At 40.3% G+C, this 21598-nt stretch overlaps 1 protein-coding gene and 1 long non-coding RNA gene across 2 annotated transcripts in view; one reads left to right on the plus strand and one right to left on the minus strand.

Annotated features, from left to right (window-relative positions):
* Nucleotides 1–701: 701 nt before the first annotated feature.
* Nucleotides 702–17045, minus strand: ISOC1 (isochorismatase domain containing 1). The gene is made up of 5 exons (XM_053968781.1): nt 16694–17045; nt 6386–6505; nt 6012–6215; nt 5515–5631; nt 702–2151 (listed from the first exon to the last, which is right to left on the minus strand). Exons 1-5 carry the CDS (start codon nt 16967–16969, stop codon nt 2005–2007), a joined length of 864 nt encoding a protein of 287 aa, XP_053824756.1. The 5' UTR covers nt 16970–17045; the 3' UTR covers nt 702–2004.
* Nucleotides 17046–17412: 367 nt separating this feature from the next.
* Nucleotides 17413–21598, plus strand: part of LOC128802432 (uncharacterized) — a 35881-nt gene continuing 31695 nt past the window's right edge. Inside the window, exon 1 of the long non-coding RNA XR_008435421.1 lies at nt 17413–17478. This is a non-coding gene — a long non-coding RNA (uncharacterized LOC128802432). The remainder of the gene's footprint in view (nt 17479–21598) is intronic.

Raw genomic sequence — 21598 nt, forward strand, 5'->3', positions numbered from 1 at the left:
AAAGAAAAAAGTAGAATCATCATGGGGACTATCAATGTATTTTATAGCTTCTTCTTTAGTGCCATCTTGCTACCCAATGATTCCCATTGTGGCAAAAGAGGAATGTAAAGGAAGATGTGACATCTGTCCTCCAACTTACTTTTCTATGAAAGTGGTAAAATTTTAGTAACAATACCATTACCTCATAAAAATACATGTATTTGTTTTTGAGGCAATTGATATTGTTCGAAAAATAAATGTGGGGAAAAAATGCTGCAGTTTTTCCTTCAATTACTGTCTCTTGGTACCATCAACACATAAAGGCAAGAAGGCAATAAACCCATTACTTCATAAGAAATTTATAGTATTTTTGTGCATAGCTGTTGATTTATATGAGTGAACTTTGTACTGCTAATAAACACAATTAATATACCAGGAAAGAAGGTTAAAAGTAGGTCAGTGATATAGCAAGTATTCTTAACACAACTTGCATCCCAGTCTCCAGCTTATGCATAATGTTAATTCCTCATATTCTAGAGTGTTAAATAACACTGTAACTAGATGCTGAAGGCAAGAATAATTCAACATTATCCACCCTTGATCTTTACAAAAAATTCCCATGGCATCCATATAACTTCCACAGCTGTACAAACTAGAATAAGGTCCATGGCAAACACAACCTTCAGGATTTGCTCTACAATAAATATCACAAGCAAAAGAGAGACAGCAAATGTTAACTCTTTATTTCTTTTGAACATATAAAGGTTATATGAAACAATTGAAACTATTTATTTATTAAACAATTCTTTTAGAGCCATCTTGTGGGGAAAATAAACAATTTAAAACAATACATGTGCTTTAATACCTTTTCTACCAAATAGATCAGTGGTTACTATGACATCTTCTAGCACTCTTTTAAAAAAATAGATGTCTCAGGCACACTGTAAACTTTATACAACATTGTTTAATCCCCTAGAACATGAAGGAAGTGCCTTTATGAATAATCACATGTTAAAAGACTAGCTCTAGATAGGAAAAATATATGTTACAGATGCTATTTTTCTGAAGAATCTTTTTAGCCCAGATTCTATTCAAACTCCACCCAACTACTGACCGCAAAAAAAAGCACAAAAACCCAGAGAAGGTAAACCTTCTTCCAGAGCTCTCTTGAACAAATTGGATATAATTATTCAATCTAACTAAACTGGAGGTAAAAAAAGCAAAATAAATCTAAACATATTAGTAGACTTAGCACTCGAACCTGAAAAGTTTTATTATTAAACATCCTTAGCATTTCCAATTTAAAGCTTTGATAATATTCACAAGTTCTGAAGGAGTTTACATCAGTTGTTTATAAGGTGTCTTCTGTTTGTATACACTTAAGGAAAGTACAGCCTTGGGCAGTCAATTTCAGTATAATCAAAAGTCATGATGCAGACTTCAGCTACCTAGAGCAATCAAACATCAGCTCTGCTTGATTTATGTGTCTTGTCTACGAAGCAAAGGGCTTAAATTTTATCCTAGAGAACAAAAGCGCACATACAGGTCATATATCTTACTCAGTTTTAATTTATGACCTAATAAAATGCTTCATTTATATAGAACATTAAAGCGTATCACATCACATTTATCCAATAAGTAATTATCTTCTACTAGTACAAAAGTAAAATCACAGAACAATTGCAAAGCACACAATCAAGGGGTGTCACAGAAATATGCATTTTTTTGAGCTGTTACAATCAGTGTATAGTATGGACTAGCAGGCACCTCTGTTAATTTATTTTTTTAAATAAAGAAATTTGACAATAAAAGGGTCCTATGATAACCGAAACTTCTGACAGCTGTAACTAAACAGAACACACTGGCACCCAGACATATAACCAGACAAATTTGCTAAGCACAAGTATGTCAATTTTTATTTTTACACTCCTACGAAACTTTGAGCGAAAGAATGTGTACATGTGCACTTATCGCTTTCCTTCCTCTGTAAAGAGGATGGCGAGATCTGCTTCTTCCATGCCTGCTTTAAACTTTGGAAAGAAGCCCAGACTCGGGAGCACTTGCCTTAATGAGATTTTGAATTTCTTTGAATTTCGGATGTTCTTTATCAGCTACCAGCTGCAGCAATATCGCTTCACTGGTAGTAACTATAATTCCAGTACGTGCAAGACGCTGAAAAATAAAAGAACAGGGAGGTAAGATATTTGCAAATATGAATGAGTGAATTTTGCAAGAAAAGACAGATAGCATTTTAAAAAACATCTCCTATTAACAAAAGTACTGCCAATTTCATTCCAGCATTTCTTAGTGGCATAATTTATAAAGCTAGGACAAAAAACTGACAGGGTTTAGACTTTCCTATGGCAAAAGGCTGCCCTGGATTACAAATAAGGCTTTCTACTCGAACTAGATTATTTCCCCAAGTCAGATTTAATAGGCAGCAGCCCCACACATCTTAATAACAATCCTTTTCTCTTGCATAACCCAGAGGTCAGCTTTCTTCACTCTCATGCAGATGAAAGGCCTGGGCCAAAAATAAAATAGCAAGGTCCAACCTAACAGCATTAAGCAAGAAATTATAACAATTTCTCTTTCAGTCCTTGTTATATATGACTACTTCAGCTTTTGGACTACAGAGCACACTAGTAGCAGTAATCTCTGGAGAAAGAGGGAAAATCTCTTCTACAGACATTATAAATCATATTGGCACAACAGCAGCTCTTTTTAAATGATGTTTCATTACAGACAGTAACTCCAGTGTCAGTGCTTGCAGGCTACAGGATAAAATAGAGCTGCAGAGAAAGCAAAACCAAAAGAGGTCTGCTAGATTTTGCAAGTGTGGAACTCAACAGGGCTTGGGCTTCACATAGCTCAAGGCACAGGACTTATTATAAAGTTATTGGACTTTCAGAACTGTGGTTGTTGCTTACATAACAAAGTTACCTTTAGCAAAGGCTGACCAACCCACGTCCCCCATCATCTTCCCAGCCATCATACAGATGCTTTGGCAGTAAAACTCTTCATAGAGTCAGCTTTCCCTCCCTCATCCTCTACTCAGCTGCATGCTTCACCAATCTAATGGGATCCTGAATGAGCTAAGGGAGGGCAAGCAGCAGAGAACAGAGATACGTACATACAGGTTTCAGTTGTAATCATTAAAGCAAAGAGAAGCTCCAAACTTTCTAGCTCTTCAATTTCAAAGCAACTGGTGGGTGGAAGTTACTAGCTTTAAGGGACCAACCAGTAAAGTATATGCAACTACAGTCTACATAACAACACACTAACAACACTGGATTTACTGAATACTTCCTGCTTGCCATTACAGCAACAAGCCTCACAATATTCTTACGCTGAAACAAAGGAACTACATTCCTCAGCTTTCCTACTCCGTACAACCATATTTGTTAAATTTCACACACATACAAAAAAGAAGAAAAATAGAAAAATTAATATTAAATATTATGGCAATGTTTTCAACATGAGCCTCTCCAAGAATACAAAGATTTTGGTTTTAACTAGTATGGATGAGAAAAAAATATCTATACACTTAAAAAATAATTTCTCTCTGTGAAATGTTGATTGAAAAGAGAGAACATCTTTTTAAAAAGCAAAACACACCACAACATGTCAAAAGAGGCTGGCATTGCCTTATACCCTTTCTAGGACTAGATATAATTTTTATAGATTTCAGATTAGCAGAAAATAAGAGGTGCATTTGCTAAGTATATTGGATCATTTCCAAGGAAATCACAAGTTCTCTTAGAATGCTGTCTTTGAGGAGAAGGAAAGTATTGACAGTATGTTGCATCCACACTGCTGGAATAAGTAGAAAAGAGAAAGAACAAAAAAGAAATCCAGCAGGAGCAGACTAAGCTGTCTCAATCTGAGACCAAGCACCGGCATAAGACTTGTTCATCAGACAGGGCAGAGATTCAGAATAGTCACAATCTTGACCTTTTGTGCTGAGTTATTTCATCAGTGAAAATTTCGAGATTTTTTTGTTTCTGAGAGTTTTTTTTAACTAGAAGTTGTTGCCTGCTGTCATTTTGAAGCACACAACAGAAGTGGAGACAACCTGTTATCCAAGCAGGCATGAAAGCTTTCATTATCAATTAAGACAAATTGTTCTTCCTAGTACACCCACTCAAATATTTGTATATTCATTACCAGCACAATCAAAACACATGCTACGTGATGGGAAATGTGAACTGAAGGGGCAGGTGGGGCCAGGTGGGAGTTATTTGGGGCTGCTAAGGAAGCTAGTTGTTATCACTGTAATGACTGACAACATAAGGGATCACAGAAAAACACTTTCTTTTGCTTATTGAGAAAGCATTGCAAAGGTGTACCAAAAAGTTATCTAAAACTGAAACATTTACAGCTTTTGCAAGCAATCACACTTCTAAGATCAATACCTTTTTGCCTAGAAAGTAAAGCAAAGCTAGCTAGTCACTGTTTTAACCTTTAATACATTGGCCCAACTTCTATGCTTACAGACACATTGTAAGTAATAAATGTACAAAAACATACACAATACGGCCAACAGATTTCAGGTTTTCTATATTTGTTTTGTCTCCTACTGCTGCTGCACCACAATTATTTGGGAAGTCCATTACTTCAGTCACTCCTGTACTCTGTATGTGTCCCTATGCTCTATGTGACAGCTGACATTAGGTTTCCCCTTAATTGAAGTCACGAGTTTCATCAATCACTGTATGCTGGGGATTTCACTTTAGCCTTTAAGAAATTAAGTCTTCTCAAAATACATAAAAAAGTATAACATGCTGTGGTTATCATCAGTTTCTACTTCAAATAATTGTTAGGACCCGAGGCAAAAAATTGCAATACTTAATATATGTATCAGATTTTGACTTTCAACAGTTATGCCTGTAGGCAAGTTAGGAGTACACCATCAAAAAATCATTTGCATGAATTTGCTACCACATAGTTGTATGTGCTTTTAAATCTTCTTGATACATTTATCTCCACTTTCTCAACATTTCATTTGACTAAGCTCCTAAAACAGGGGGGAGGGGAATCTTTACTATAATCAGGGTCTTGTGATTTAAGCTTTAATTTGCACTGATGAGGAAAAGCAGAAGGAGGGACAGAGGTACAAGGAGATTTGAACAGTATCACATACTGTATTTCATTGCAGTTCAAGAATTTCAACACCTGAATAAATACTCTTTGGAACAACAAAGCCAAAAGCTCTATAGCACTTTTACTGTGCTGTAGAGACAACACTGCATAAAGGGATATGCTAAAATACTACTGTTTATACAGAGTAATCTATATTGTATGGAGCAATGTTTGAAATTCCAAACATCACAAACTGGGTTATGCACATTAAATCATAATTTAAGGAGATAAAAAAAACCCCAGTACTTCTCCATTTTCAATGCTATTTTAAGAATCAGAGTTCTCAAATCTACTTTTATCCACTGCTTTGCCCATAGAAATTCCTTCTTAGCTTACAATAAGCAGAGAACTTAACATACCAACCCAAGGTGAAAAAAGCCTTAAGAAACTTACTTCAAGAGCAAACATTCTGTCCATCATACTTCTTGACGAGGTGGCATCAGCTACAATATGAACTTCCAGACCTCTGCCAATTAATTCCAGTGCTGTTTGCTGGATACAGACATGAGTCTACGGGGGAGAAATCAAAGGCAGAAAAGCCACCAACAAACCATTATTATGAAATGAAAGTAACACAACCACAAATTAGAGCTCATAATTAATTAGAGTTCAAATACGTATTTTTCTACACCAGGCACTACAAGGGAACTCAATATGCATTTTAAATGCCAGTTAAGATTGAGACAAGTGCCTGTAGTTTACAAGAATCTCATCTCAAATTCTTTTATGAGATAATATTAAAGACAACACAAAAATAATTTATTCTGTAGAGGATATCTAAGCTCTAAGTAATATAAATTGAGTTGTTTTTTTCATTACAGAAAGTGATGCCCCCTTTGAGGGTCAATAGACATTGCCATAAACCAGTATTAGAATGGCAAAGCACCTACTTCTACTCCAAAGAGGACAATACTCCGGACACCAGGGATCTCTGCTAATGCTGCTTCAACTTCTGGCAACACCATTGAAAATTTTGTCTTGGGAAGCACAAGTTTAGCTCCTGTTAAATCAATTTCTTGCACAGTGCTGCCAAGACCTTTGGGATACTGTTCAGTGACAATAACTGGAATACCCAAGAGCCGTGCACCTTGGAGCTGTAAGGGGAAAAAGGAAAACATTTTAAAATAAAAGAAAAAAAGAAAAAAAATAACAAAGACATTGTTATTACCTAAAATGAAGTAATTGTTAGACTGTGTGTAAAATAATAGTTTACAATGAGCAATCAAAACTCACTCACTACAGGAAAAAAAAAAAGCAAACATACCAGTCGTTGGCCCACACTGATGATATCACCAAAGTATTTGATGGCAGGCCGGAATCGTTCTTGCATGTCACAACAGAAAAAGACAGTGCTTGAGGGTGTCAGGTTGCCCAAAGCAGTAATCTAAAAAAATGAAATAAAGGCAATGTTTTCCATGGCAGTGGACATCCTTTCAGAAATGCAGCAAAATGAGGAAGAGTTTGCAATACCTCTGCTAGATTATGGATTTACGTTACTTTGAGTCAAAACAGGAGAAAAGTTTTTCAAGCCTTATTTTGGTATGTTTCTGAATTCAAATGAATAGCTGATACTGAATGGTACAGTATAGTCATCACTATGTAATCAAGATTTTATTAGGTGGGAAGCACCAGTCAACATAAAAGTACATGGATATTTCTGAACTCTGAAGGGGGCAGAGGAACATACTGCCTAAACCATTAAAAAAAAAAAAGAAAAAAAAAAAAGAAAAAATACCAAAAGCAAAATTACCTTCTTCAAATTCATTTTTAAATCCACAATTCTTGGAACTGATATAGACTCAGGATAAATTAAAGTTAAAAAAAATTCAGACTTCCACTTGCTTTCAAATACTGTAAGTACATATATTTTCAATACTTCCATTGTGTAGGCAATTTGATTTGTCTATGACATCTTTTAGCACAAGTCCAAAGGTTAGAATGAAAGTAGAGAAGACTGTAAATATTAGAAACCAAACTTAACACATTTTAATGACAAAAGTAATCTCCTAGAGTTTCCCTCATACAAGGTACCAAGTAGGGTAGAAGGATGGGGATAAGAAAAATAAACCAAATACCTAATTTTCTTACATTTAGAAAGGGTGCTTTGTATTTGCATAAACAAATTACTTGCACTGCCTGTCAAACCAATGTATAGAGCTTCAGATGGAAGCTACAGGGAAAGAAAAGAGTTACATACTATCATTTAGTTGTAAGGCAACTCAAGAGAAATTACATCCATTCAGGAGCTTTTCACCAGACAGATAAATCAAATGGAATAAAGAGCTTATGGGAAGTACCCATTAACTATATACACTTCATACACTGCAATCTGAGGCTGTAATGTTTTAAACTGAAACAAAATTACAAAATTTGTAAAAGAATGTATTTTGGAAGAGTGCAGATGTATTGAGTTAATGTGACAAGGTTTTGGTAATGAGGGGAGGCTGTAGGGGTGGCTTTTGTGAGATGCCAGAAACAGCCTCGTGTCAAGAGAGCGCTAATGCCTGCTGAATCCAAGACAGATCTGTTACATCAGTGATGCTGGTGACAACTCTGTGCTAACATATTTAAGCAAGGGTAAAAAAACCACACTGTCCAACAGCAGCTGTGAAAAGAGGGTGAGAATATGTGGGAGAAATAGCCCTGCAGCCACCAAGGTCAGTGCAGAAGGAGGGGCAAGAGGTACCCCAAGTGCTGGAGCAGAGATTCCCCTGCAGCCACTGGTGCAGACCAGGGTGAGGCAGCTGTGCCCCTGCAACCCATGGGCTTCCACAGCGGAACAGAAATCCACCTGCAGTCCATGGAGGACCCCACAGCAGAACCTTGAAGAAGGCCTGCAATATGCCTTAAAGAAGGCTGTGACTCTGAGGGGCCACACTGATGCAGGCTCCTAGGACCTGTGACTCTCTAGAGAGGAGCTCATGCTGGAGAATGTTTGGGAAGCAATGCAGCCTGTGGGAAGGATGCACATTTACTCATGACATACTATCTCCCAGAGGAGGGACCCCACTCTGGAGCAGGGGAAGAGTGTGAGAAGAATGAATGGGAGAGGTGAAGTTTTATGCACTGACCACAAACCCCACTCCCCATCCCTCTGTGCTGCTTGAAGGGAGGAGGCAGAGAAGTTGGAAGTAGAGCTAAACCTGGGAAGAAGGGAGGGATAGGGAAGAGATGTTTCTACATTTGCTCTTATTTCCAATTATTCTAATTGGTTATTGATTAGCACTATATCAAACTGATTTCCCCAAGTCTGTTTTGTCCATGATGGTAATTGGCAAGTGATTCCTCTCTGTCCTTATCTTGATGCACAAGCTTCTTTGTCATATTTTCTCCCCTCTGTCCTACTGAGGACAAGTGATGGAGTAGTTTGATGAACACCTGGTGGCCAGCCAAGGTCAACTCAACACAAAGGAATTGGGAATCGATAAATATTAGTTCCAAAACTTTCATTGATTCACCACATGTCTCCAGAGTAAAATGCTGCTGATCTCAATTCCCAAGGCCATGCTTAATAATGGCCATGCTTAAACATATGCAATGGCCTGGTAAAATTGTTGGGAAAATTACTTGTATGCTAGCAATTGTAGATGCTAAATTCCCTCAATTTTCAGATTCATTACACCACTACTGCCAAAGCAGCAACCATTCATAAACATGGTTCCTCCAGTCCTTGTGAGCCAAACAGCAACACTATTCGTACAAGCAGTTACAGAGGCAAATGCAGTAAAAACCACAGTGCAGATGATGTAATACTGAGCTCACTGATACCACAGGAAAACAAAAGAGCATCACAACAGGTTTTAGAGAAATCTTTTTCACCAGAATTTTTTTCAGCTGCACTGAAAAAATTTACCACAGATGTAAGATCTTCAATCCTAGGAGATTTTCAGTATTCAGCACTGCAGCAGCTGATTTGATCAAGGGGTTAGGGAAGGCACCCTCTAGATTTTTTTTTTCCAAGTAACACTTCTGCAACTCTACACCAGGTAATGAATGAGGCCTGGGACCAAGAAAGACTGGACACAAAATTAAATAATCACCTTATTTTTGAATACTATCCATCATACCATACCATTTGCTTGAACAATGAAAAAAGCAGTTGGCAGGCAGTATTAATGTACAATTCAACACCACAGGGAGCACCTACTCTGACACATTCCAAGTCTGGCACTTACTACCATCACAGAAGTCAATTATGACTTCTACTCTGACACATTCCAAGTCTGACACTTACTACCATCACAGAAGTCAATTATGACATTTAACTTTCCCACTGCTCAGCAATAAAAATAGAATAATTGGAATAAAAAAAAATATTTATAAATGTGGTTCCTACTCATAAATGTGTCATTTTGTCTCAGCATTTTATATGACAAGCGAAGACTATTATTTTCTCATTTAAATCTTTCCATCACTTTAACAGCTGCACCAGAGGAGGTTTAGGTTGGACATTAGGAAGGATTTCTTCACAGAAAGGGTGATTAGATATTAGAATGGGCTGCCCAGGGAGGTGGTGGAGTCACTGTCGGCGTTGAAAGAAAGACTGGAGGTAGCACTTGGTGCCATGATCTAACTGACATGGCAGGGTTCAGCCACAGGATTGACTCGATCTCAGAGGTCTTTTACAGTCTGATTCTGTAATTTTTTAAGATCTGTCTGAACCACAAACCATCATGGACTAGAGAATGACCAATGTGATGTTAATCTACTGCTTTGATACGCACCTTCTTCTGCCAGTGCAGCAGATGGTCCTACCACCCCTAGCAGAGGAATAAATGTGAATAGAGTTGGAAAGTTGTAAGTAGCTGCATAGTCTGAAGGATGTTCAGGATGTTTCATCCTACAGAAGGATGAAACAAACACAAATATTCTTCATAGAAAACCACATGGTCTGACCCATCAGAGACAGAACTCCTATAAAACCCATCCCACAGCTCTGTTACCTTTACCTTTCCGTGTTTTCTCATCCATAGTTCCTTTGGTCACGTTTATGAGTGTTACTTCCAGCTAGGTCCACAGTGAATTTGAAACACAAGAGTATTACCATCCTCCTTCACATGGATAACCATGTACAATTACCAGACCTCAAGAATCAGACCTTTAGGTCTCCCTTCAGGCCTTCCTCTCCCCCTGCTTATTCTAAAATGTATCTAATGCTTTTAGTATTTCTTACTCGAACGGTTTTCATGGTCCTCCCTGGGGCGGTTTTCAAATTGCAGTCTGGAATGAGGCACTCAATACGACTGTCACAACAGTGTTTCTCTGCCCATGCTACTTCACTGCTCTAGCAGGGCCTCAAATATCAGCCAATTCACAGCCCTTCCAGGCCCTGTTTATTTTGTGCTTTCCAGTACATAATTTGCTCTCTTCATAATGGATAATACTTAGACTCCTGAGGTGCATTTTAGGCTTATAAATCATCCCCTGAACTCTCCCTCATCTTCTGTTTGTGTAGCTGATTATTTCTACATTGCTACTTCCATTTTGAAGTGCATCTTATTGCACCCTGTTTCTCCAGCTTGTCTTGAAATACCCGAAATCTGCATTTTCAGATGCTTGTAGCTCCTTCCAGCCTGGTATCTTCTGCAAAAACAGTATTTGCCCTAAGTTTCGTCAAGGATAAGGACAATGGAATAATTAAAAACAGTGGATTTGGAATCCATTTTATAGAGCACAATTCAATTTAATTCTGATTTGATAGTGAAGTGCAGAAGAAAACTGTCTTTCCAGCCAGAGAGTATCCTTATTATAGACTTCCACTGAAACTCATATGTTTATGTCAAAAAGCACAGGGAGCTGGAGCAAAAGCACTATATCTGCTTTTCTTTATTGTCAAGTTGGTTTCATATGATTTAATTTATGCCTTCAGATTCATGCCAGCAGCTCTCTAAAATAAAGTGTCAACTGTATATTTGCTAAATAAAAGCTTTTACATAGTCTAACACAAATAATTCATATATTGATTTTCTTATTTATTTCTGATTAACTTGCAGTTTGAATTGTGGCAGAACAAGAGGAAACTGGAAGAAAGAGATGCTAAGATCAAAGAGTCAATATTTGCTGGTGGTATGTGGAAGACCAGATGTGGGAAGGGCAGAGTGTAGCAGAAAGCAGTTTTAAATTGAGTTTCATAAATAGTAGCTAATACAGTCCATAAATAAATTCATGTAAGTATTTGCTATGTATAAAGGTAAGGTTTAGTTTACTAGTTCTGTTTTGTGCCATGTAAATCCTACTACTCACTTGCGTCTGGCTCGCAGCGGCCATGGGATGGAGGCTCGCCGGCTAGCTGTCCCGCTGGTGGCCGGAGGGCAGACATGCGAGTGGCCACCCCCGAGTCTCTGCCGAGACTGTTGCAGGTGGCGGTGATTGCTGCGGTGTGGGTAGCACAGCAGAGGCACAGAGCACGAGGAAACCGAGGCAGAAGAATAAGGGAAGGACACTTGTCTGAGTCTCCAATATTTAATCTCCAAGGGGGGCAGAGCAAGTGACAAATCTGAACCTGAAGGGGCTACTTTTAAAGGGTAGGGGGAACACTGGGAGGACACAACCTTTGACCAATAGGAAGGCATTCGGGGAGGGGTGCAGGGTAAGGGCTCCCCAACAGAAGCCAACATGGGGAGGGAGCAAACCTTACAATCCAATTCTGCTTCGAGGAAGGGATGAAGACAGGGAACACTCCAGAACCAAAGGAGTGTGCTATCTTTGACAGACAGGGGTAAGACAAGGGAACAAGGGAGGTATACAGGTGGATTGACATGTAGATTGACATATATTTTGGCGTGGAAAACTGTGGTAAACAACTCAGTACTGAACCATTAGGGAAGCCAAATGGGGTACAGAGAATGAACCACTACAAACTTATAACAAGGAATATTAAAACATACTACAGAAGAACAAACTGTAAAATAACAGACTACCACAGCTCACTTGCTTTCAATGCCATCCTCCCCTTCTACAAGAATGCTGTGGCACCTCCACTTCACATCTCCTGGCAGTGAAAATCACCCAGACCTCCCCAGTGCAACATTCCAAAGAGCTGGGGGAGGGCAGAACTACACCTAAACATCAAACCTGGGCTGGCACATCAACACCTGTTTGATTTCACTGCAGAAAGAGGCAGGCTGGGCAAGGATTGTGAGCCACTGCAGCCACACAGTATCTAAATCCACCCTGCATATAACATCTACTCAGCCACAATAATGTTAAACACCTTGAACTCAAAATAAAAGAAAAAAAAAAAAAACCTTTCAAAACCCAAATGACCTGAAGTTCCTCTCAACAGTACATAAGCATTTCCATTTGTTGCACTTCATTTCTCTTAGTTAGGATTTTCTGTCCTCCAGCTGAAGGTTACCCACAACACAACCAGAATAGGTACATCAAATGGTCAAGTAACCTCATGCAGCTCTTTTACCCAGCTAAAGAAGTCATCTCTAGGACCTCGTCCAGACCAGGACTTAAAGGTATGCTGCCACGAGTTACATACAGCTTTAAATCCTACTCTAGAAAAGACCTAGGTGAGAAAGGAGAGGTGATTTTCCACATCTATATCATCTCTGCTCATTATTGTTATTAATCAGAGAAAATGTGATTACGATGAAGTCCTATAATTACAGGTTCAGCTTTACAAAAATATTCACATATACTGGCTTTTTATCTGTCCTTTACCTGTTCAAAGTCCAGGAAATCATAATACATACAAAATGAAATTTCCTTATAGTATTTGTAATGAACAAGAAACTGGAAGCAAAGGAATAACCCTATTTGACATCACTAGTGACTTCATAAATCTCACATCAAGGTTACGTACTAAAAAGGCAGACTGGGGGATGTTACAACCTTGGTATTTCAAGAATGGCATAAAAGAGACAACAACAAAATGAAGCTACCACCTTTTTTCTGTATTTCTTAAAGGAAATTAGTAAGATTCAGTTGTACTTTGCTGCCTATCTTTCAAATGTAAAAAAATTGAATAAATTCAGTTTGATGTACTTCAAGAGAAAAATAGATTACAAGTGTTTCAATTTAGAAACATAAATATTTATCTTATGCTAAGCCAATGTTCAGCCTTTTACATGTAAGTCAGCATTTAAAAAGGACAGATTTAGTTAAAAAAAACATGATGTACATATAACTAATGCAGTACAAAAGTCTTCAGCAAAATTTAAAATTACTAAAGTGCTTGTTGCAGAGTAAAGATAAACAAACAAGGAGTCTGGATTTGAGGAAAAAAAATCCTTTTTCAGTGTTTTCAGCCCTTTTCCTCCCCTTCTTGAAGGCCCCACATGCTGCTTTCCAAAAAACTTATTTATTTAGGAATGTCCTAATTTATCAAAATTTATAATTTCACCCTAAAACCCCCAAATAACATCCCTGCAATTTATGCTTTGGCTTTTCCTGGCTTCAGAAAATGGACTTGGGTTCCTGAGTTAATTAGTTAGTTCTAGTTCCAGACTATCAGAGCAATATCGGGTATTTCCAATAAGAATGAAAATCTGTGTATTAATTGTTATATTTTATTTACCTTATCATTCAGCAGAAGTTGGATGTCATTTTGCAAGCAGTTTTATTTAAGACAGATATGCCCAGAACACTAACCTGTCTCAAAAAACCATCCTGAAATAGACGTGCTTTATGCAATGGTTTCAGCAATAATTTTACCCTTTTAGCTTCAGTAACTTAAGGTTTACCAGTTTGTAAATACAGAGCGCAAGTCCTCCTGAGGAGAAGCCACCTTGAAGTTATGACAGTTACTGTGAAATATTCTCTCTTGGTTATGTATTTGAAAGCTCCTCTATTACACAGCTGTAATGTGCATATAGCTGTCTTTTCTTTGGATATCACCAAAGTCTTTTTCCTTATTTCTCTCCTCCAAAGGCAGCTACAACACTACAGGAAAATACAAAAACTTTTGTAGCACTATTTAACTGTATGTAGAGACGATTAAAGTGATCCTGCATTCCCTCATCCAAACTACAAATATTAGAAAATTTTATAAGGCTTAAAATTTATAAAAAGAAGATGTAGTCCCTCCATTTGAGAGAGGCCTGAGGAAATGTCCCTCTTCACTGCATGTCTGGAGTTGAAGAGATTCAAGTTGAGGAGTGGCAGCTGGGCAGAACATCATGGTGTAGTGCACCCCACCAGCCTGCCTAACACTGCATGGCCATCAAAAGCTTAAGTGACTGTTTTGTGTCAGGACACCCAGACCAAACATATATGAGGATGGTACAAAGGCATAAAACAATGAAAGAGCAAATGTCCCTGTACAGATCAAGCTTTGAACTGAGTTCAAGAAGTGGCTTTCCAAGGGCAGCATATGGTAATTTCTCCATGAGATTACTGCCCCCCTCAGTTGCAGGGACAAGAAATTGAAACAGCCCAGTCAAACATCATTTGATGCTGACATTTTGTGAGCTATTATACCAAAAGGCATCCTTCTATGACAGGCCTGCACAGGAATCAAAATGGAAGGATAACATACCAGAGATTACGGGCACTAGCTGCCTTAAAGGTTAAAATCCTACTTTCCAACTAGATGCATACATATTCCTCATAAAACATGCATATAAAAACACTGAAATTATTGTCTAGTGATACAGCTGCTAGCATCTCTGAATTTTAATTTTAAACCAGAAATATCTTTCTAAATATGAAAGTCTAATCACATCAGCGAGTAAAAGTTGTCCCTCTTGAAACATACATCCAAAACAGTGATTCAAGTGACTATGCCACACACAGAGTTGACAAATCAATGTTGTGTGTAACTGCAGATAAAGTATCACGGAGGGAGGGAGGGAAGGAAAGCAGGAGGGAAGGAAAAAAGAGCATATAATAGTGGCAATGCCTGAATGAATATACAGAAAGTATAATATTCCTATCACTAAGTCCTAAAAGTCTTAAAAAGCTCAGCTTGTGTCTGTATCATACCAAATGTTTCTCAAACAAGTGATCTCTGAGCACCTGTCTCTGGCTTAAGGCAAGCTGACTGACATCATTGTGATGTCTCATTTGAGACATCTTCAGCTCATTCACAGCTGCTGAAACATATCAAGGAAAAACACACAATTACCATTGTTTTTCATATCAACAGGTGCAACAAAACTGCAACAGTATTGGTGTAAGCAGACAATCAAAGAGGCAATAACGCATACAACGTTTCATCCAGAATACCTGCAGCCAAAGCTGTCTAGCGCATTTGCACCCTGGGAACGATGTATCCTTGTCTCGATACTGACCTTTATTCCAAGAAGTATGTCCTGCTACAAATGCTTGAGCTGCATTTACAGTTTCAGTGCAGAAGGCATCTGCAAGGGAATCTTTGCAGAGTAGTGATCTGCATGCACAAATGAGAACCAAATTTTAACCTGAAACACTGTTATATGCCCAGAATACTCAAATTCTTTTTAAATCCTTGCTTTAATTAACACATATACCAACTATTTTTGCAAGCTGGAAAGACTGTTTCTTTCCAGTTTTTCTATTGGGCCCCCATAAATTCTGTTTACAACACTGAAACAGAAAAGTTTTAAACGGAATATGATGAGTGTTAATAATTTATTCAACTAGTTTGCTCTTCTTAACCATTCTTTCCATACATAAAGTTAAAAATAAAACAAAATATGCCATAAGCATCCTTAATATACACTGTAAGCAAACAGACCACCTTTAGAGTTTATGCATACAAGACACTATGATTAAGCAGAGTTTACAAACAGGATTAATCAGCCATTCCTTAAGACATTAAGAGAAGACAAGCAATGTTTCAGCTCTTATGATAACGCTTTTCCAACTTCTGAGAAATGTCGGCTAGGCAAACAAAAATTTGCTAATTATAAATTTTTAAAAAAATGTTCTGAATGCAAACAGCAATGATGTGGGGTTTAATCCTGAGGTTTGTTTTGGTTTGTGTGGTTTTTTTTTAATTTGAATGGAGAAAGGAAGAAGCAATGTTTTTCGAGTGGAAGTATTACTTGCACCAATCTCTAGTGGACATAGTATCTTCATAGGAAAGTACCCGTAACTGCATCTGTCTGGCAGTCTGGCTTCCTAGTTTGTGGCTACAGAACTACCAAACTATAAACCTGCATATCAGAAAGAGCTTTTTGAGGCAAAGAGGGATACAGAGGTCCTGATGAACTAGAAGCCAAGATACCGAGCTCTGGCAGAGTCCACTTTATCGGCACTCTTTGAGTTTCCACCTCGCAGCATTACCTCCGGCTAAGGCCGGGTAGCACCAGCCGCCTGATTTAACGGAGAGCCTTGATTACTTCAGCGACCTGTCTTCCCATTCATGACGCCAAGTAAGTCCTGGCTAGGCGAAGGCAAAGGCCGGCTTCCACAAACGTGTGGCGCAAAGCGCACCTGCCTCCCCGGCTTAGGAAACTAAAAGTTTCCACGGAGAGACAAATGAGCGCGGGCTGTGGGAGCTGCGCCCACGGTCCCAGCCGGCTCCAGGATTCCTCACTCCTCCCGGAAGGGGCCGGGGCTTGCCGCGGCAGGACAGGACGGGCTGCCCGCCCTCACATGCACCTGTGGCGGCCGGCACTGTCGCGCCACCGGCTATTACCTGGATCTGCAGCGGGACCAGGCGCACCTTGCAGCGCTCGTTGACCAGGAAGCCCTTCGGCAGGTCGATGTACTGGCTCCACTCCTCGGCGAAGAGCTGCACCACGAATTTACGGTGCATGTCTATCTGATCCCCATACAGGCTGAGGAACTTCTGGATCAGCAGCTCATAGCCGGCGCCGTGGGGCACGCTGGAGGGCCGCGCGAAAACCGAGAAACAGAAAAGGACGGGCACGGAGGCGCCGCCCGGAGCAGCGAACGGCTCCGCCGCCGCCATCTTCAGGGACCGTCGCGCCGAGCCCCGCCAGCTCCCTGCGGTCCGCGCCGCCGCTCCTCCTCCCGCCGCCTCCTCCCTCCCGGCCGGCCGGGCGGTGCCGGCGGGCCCCAATCCCAGCTGTGGCTGCTCCTGCTCCTCCTCCCTGCTATGGGGCTCAGCCCTGCCCCGCAACCCCACGAGGCTGAGAGCGCCAGTGGGGAGCTTTCGTCGGGCGGACACGGGGTGTCTTGGGCGGGGGCATGGTGACTTCCCTGCCTAGGCGGACGGTGAGAAGAGCAGCCCCACACGGGCGCGCTCGCCCTCGTCCGGGCGGAGAGGGGCCGTGTCTCCTGGAGAGGGGCAAAGGGACACCGCCGCTGTAGCGGCCCCGGCGGTGCCCTCGCAGGGTCGGACCGCGGGGTAGAGCACACCGCGGGGTGCGCAGTGCAAGGCGGGCTCGGAGCGCGGGCGGACACCGGGCCCAGCCTCGGCGGGGACGGGCGCGGCCGCGTCCCGTGGAACCTGAGAAGGTAACCTGTTGGTAGAGCCTGAAACATGGCCGATTGCTTTGGAGGGTGATCCAGCCCAGATCTGTATCGGGGACTGATAGCTGAGTTCTCTACGAGGCTTCATTCGGAATTGTCCGTTTCTGAGGAGCGAGGGGTGCCCGAGCCGCGGCTTCGAGCTTCCAGCTCCATCCATGGATGAGGGGAAGTGAGTAGGATAGAACGCATATTTTTTCCTTTGCAGTTTCATGCTCTCTACCATATTCTATTTTTTCTCCAGGCATGACTGACAGCTGAAATTATTGCCCATATTTTTGCCATAATTACCAAAGTTTCTGTTATATTAAAGTGGGCTTGAGGGAAAGATCTGAGTAGTGTAATACCTGCATAGAAAGAAAATATTCTCTGTTAAAAACAAGTGGATATTTTCATGCACTGTGCCAGTGTAGTGGCAGCACCATTAAGGTTAATTCATGTTTGTGTGGCACAGAGTTGATTAGGAGGATGGAGCACCTCTCATATGAGGAAAGGTGAAGAGATTTGGGATTGTTCAGCCTGGAGTAGAGAAGACTTCAGGGTGATCTAATTGCAGCCCTCCAGTACCTGAAGGAAGCCTGTAAGAAAGGTGGAGAGGGACTTTTTTACAAGGGCGTGTTGTAACAGGGCAAAGGGGAGTGACTTCAAACTGAAAGACAGTAGGTTTAGATTAGGTATGAGGAAGCAATTCTTTACTGTGAGGGTGGTGAGGCACTGGAACAGGTTGCCCAGAGATACTGTGGATGCCCAGTCCCTGGAAGCGTTCAAGGCCAGGCTGGATGGAGCTCTGAGCAACCTGGTCTGGTGAAAGGTGTCCCCCTGTTCAAAGCAGGGGGATTGGAGCTAGGTGATCTTTAAGGTCCCTTCCAACACAGGACATTCTATGATTTTATGCAAATTGTTCTCAGGCTTTACTGATATCAGAAATTTGGAACTGTCATGTTAAATAACAGTATTATGTTTTCACTAGTTTGTTGGTTTGTTGGGGTTTTTTCCACTGGAAAATACACTGTTGATATGATTTGATTTAAAAATTGCAAGGATAAGTAATCTTTTGCAGTTATTAATTTACTCACTCATGTACTCACTAGGCACTGAAGCAGCATGAAGTGATTATTTCCACTACCCAAGAAACAAATGTGCAATGGCACCTGCACATTACAGGAAAAACATTGAAGTTATACTGTGTTGAGGCAGAAATTACACATATTAAGGTTTAAAAAGGATTCAATCAGAAGGCTAAAATACTCTTTTTTTTTTTTTTTTTTTTTTTTGCTGTCTCTAATTTCCAATGAATTCAGTAGTTTCATACATATTTTCCACCTCCTTTCCACAGTAGATAGTGTCAAACTTATGTATTCACTCTAGTGAACACATCTGTGTGGTTAAGATATACTTTCAGAAGAGTGGAGAGCCTGTCTGTCTGGGTTCATTTTAAACACTGGATTGTGTCCTGCATAGAACAATATGTAGCTGGGGGAAAAAAGAAATTTTCACTTCTAAAAATGAGGTGAATACTTGGGAGTGTTTGCTGAATTATATACAACTCTATTCCACCTGCCAGCTATAAAAAAATATCCAGTAGTCTGGGTTCAGGGCTTATTTTAATTATTTGTCCATGCTTGCTGTTATGCTGTTTTGATTTATTGATACAGACAGTCATTAATGCTGTTACAGTAGAGGAATACAGGGTGAACAATTTTATGGCCTAGTCATTAGCTGACTTGAATTGGTTCCAGTTTTCCAAAAGAAAAGGTGACAAATTGAACACCCATTGAATTATGTTTATTTTTTTGTGACTTAAACTGGTTCCTATTTCTTAATTTGTACTTTATTTTAATTGAGTGCAGTTCTTAAATTAAATATACTTCTAAAACATAGCATGGGTAGTGATTTTGTGCATTAATGGTGCCTTTTAAATAGATTTCCTTTTTCCATTACAGAAAGACAGATACATCTGTATTAACAAAATAAGCCATAGCAGGTTCTTACCTTGCTAAACTGCTGTCTATAATGAATACATTTGAATAAAAATCAGTCAACTATGCAGAACAACATAACATATTTTAGTACGTTCACCAGATTCAAGCTCACTTAAATAACAGAAAGAGTTTTGCTAACAGGATTTAATGTGTGCAATGACAAGGAATTGTGAAGGCATTATCCACATTCATCCAAAATCTGGATGATGAGGGGCTTTTCTACTGCAGCTGACCATTGCTCTCTCTGTTGCCTCTCAGGTCAAGGACCCAGAGCAGGGGCTGGTCCTCCCTGCATGGGAGGTCTTACAGGCAGAGGAGCACAGCTACCAGGCCCCCTGCACACACATAAAGACAACACCATAGCTGCTTTATTTACCACACAACCAATCTGTCTTTACCAAGTGACAGCTAATCTTGGCCTGTGTCTTATTTCTGCTGGTATCATATTGTGCAGCATTGGATCTTTCACGTTTCAAATTGTGTCTCTTACACTGCACCTTCACAGTCAGTCTTTTCACAGGTAGTTTAATCTTCTTTCTTTCCTTCTTTCTTTCTTTCTTTCATTCTTCTTTCTTTGTAGCTGTCTGTGCTTGGAGAGTATTGTCCCATAGAAGAAATCACTTCTGGTGCAAGCATATCTCAGACTATGTATTTTTCCATGCCAGCTTTGGTCATCTTCAGTTGTCAAGGGATCACCCTGAGATCCAGACTTGAGAAGGGACACTTTACAAGCATCACCAACTGAATGTTGGATTAAATTATCTTTAGTGTGTCTCTTAATCTTACAGCTCCTATGGCAGTTGCAGAGGTATCACACTGTGGCAGCAGCTATCTGGCCACAGAGAGAAACAGACAACTTTCCCAGGCATTGTTCTGGGAAAAGTCTGTGAGAAGATCAGAGAAAAGACTGAGAAACATTTCTTATCTTAACTTGCTGCACCTGGTATTGTGAACATGTGGAATGTGTTATGGAGATTTGTTTACCAAAGGGTGGTTTCTTAATTAGCCAATGGTGATGGTGTTTGGATTGAAGGACCAATTAGGTCTACCTGTAGTGAACTAGGGTAGAAAAAAGCAATGGGTTTCTTAATAAAGAACATGATCAGCCTTCTGTAAATGCATGGAGTCTATGTAACTTGTTGCCCAATCCTGGCCCGCTGCGCTGACATCACACCATTACAAATATGAGGCTTAGCTGACCTATAAATCCAGCAAACATTTTTTGCTTCACAGAAAGAGAAGAGTATGATGCACTATGCAGGAAAAGTACCCAATGATCCCCATTACATTGGTTTTAAACAGACATGGTACTTGAAACTCAATAATTCAATAGTTTGAATAACACAAGTGTGTAACAGTGTTGTATGCTGGGGTGGTTCAGCTAGAGATTTTAATAAATGTTAGTTAGTTCATTTCTCTGTACCCCTATTTCCCCTCAAAATGGTTTGCTCCAAGTTACTTACCACAGGAACTTTTACATGTCAATCTTGTAGCCACTCCCTGGTTCTTCTTGAAAGTTCTGTTTCAATCACCCCACCTTTGCAATCCTATTTGTCCCAGAATGCTGTACCCACCCCTGTTATGTTCCCATAGGTTGCTGTGATCCACGTCACTCCCCCTGTTGTCTGTCCCTATTGAGCGAGAGGGATTTCCGCCCCTGTCCACCCGCCCCCTATTTAACCCAATGCTTTCATTGTCCATTCGCCATTTTGCCTCGTGCCAACCTGGGGAGGGTCGCTCCAGCCATCACTGCGACCACGCGGGAAATAAAAAGTTCTCAGGCCCACAGAGCAAAGTGTGCCTTCTCTCGTCCCTTTGCTTCCTCTCAGTGTAAGGCTACGAAAGCTGTATACCCACGCCAGAGCGCTCGGCACTAGCAGGAAGGCGAACGCCTTAGCCCCGGAGCGTCCGTGCATGCAGCAGCTGTGGTCTCACAAAGGGCAGTGCTAGCCGGGCTTCCCAGCCGCCTGAGGCCACAGTGAACAAAAGCCACATAACAGCATTTGTAACACATCTCTCTGGCATTTCACATTGCAAGTAGTATGTCATCACTTCTGGTACACAATTAAGAAAAATGTTGCTTTTGCTAGAAATTTAGTGTTAGCCACATCATGTCCTGTAGGCTG

This window comes from Vidua chalybeata, chromosome Z (assembly GCF_026979565.1).
Source record: "Vidua chalybeata isolate OUT-0048 chromosome Z, bVidCha1 merged haplotype, whole genome shotgun sequence".
In the NCBI taxonomy this organism is placed as follows: Eukaryota; Metazoa; Chordata; class Aves; order Passeriformes; family Viduidae; genus Vidua; species Vidua chalybeata.

Coding starts and splice junctions, on each gene's coding strand:
- ISOC1 (XM_053968781.1), bottom strand. CDS start 16,969: ATGGCGGCGGCGGAGCCGTTCGCTGCTCCGGGCGGCGCCTCCGTGCCC. Junction 5,632..6,011: donor TTGTCCTCTTTGGAGTAGAA/GTAGGTGCTTTG, acceptor TCTCCCCCGTAG/ACTCATGTCTGTATCCAGCA. Junction 2,152..5,514: donor ACAGAATGTTTGCTCTTGAA/GTAAGTTTCTTA, acceptor TTTATTTTTCAG/CGTCTTGCACGTACTGGAAT.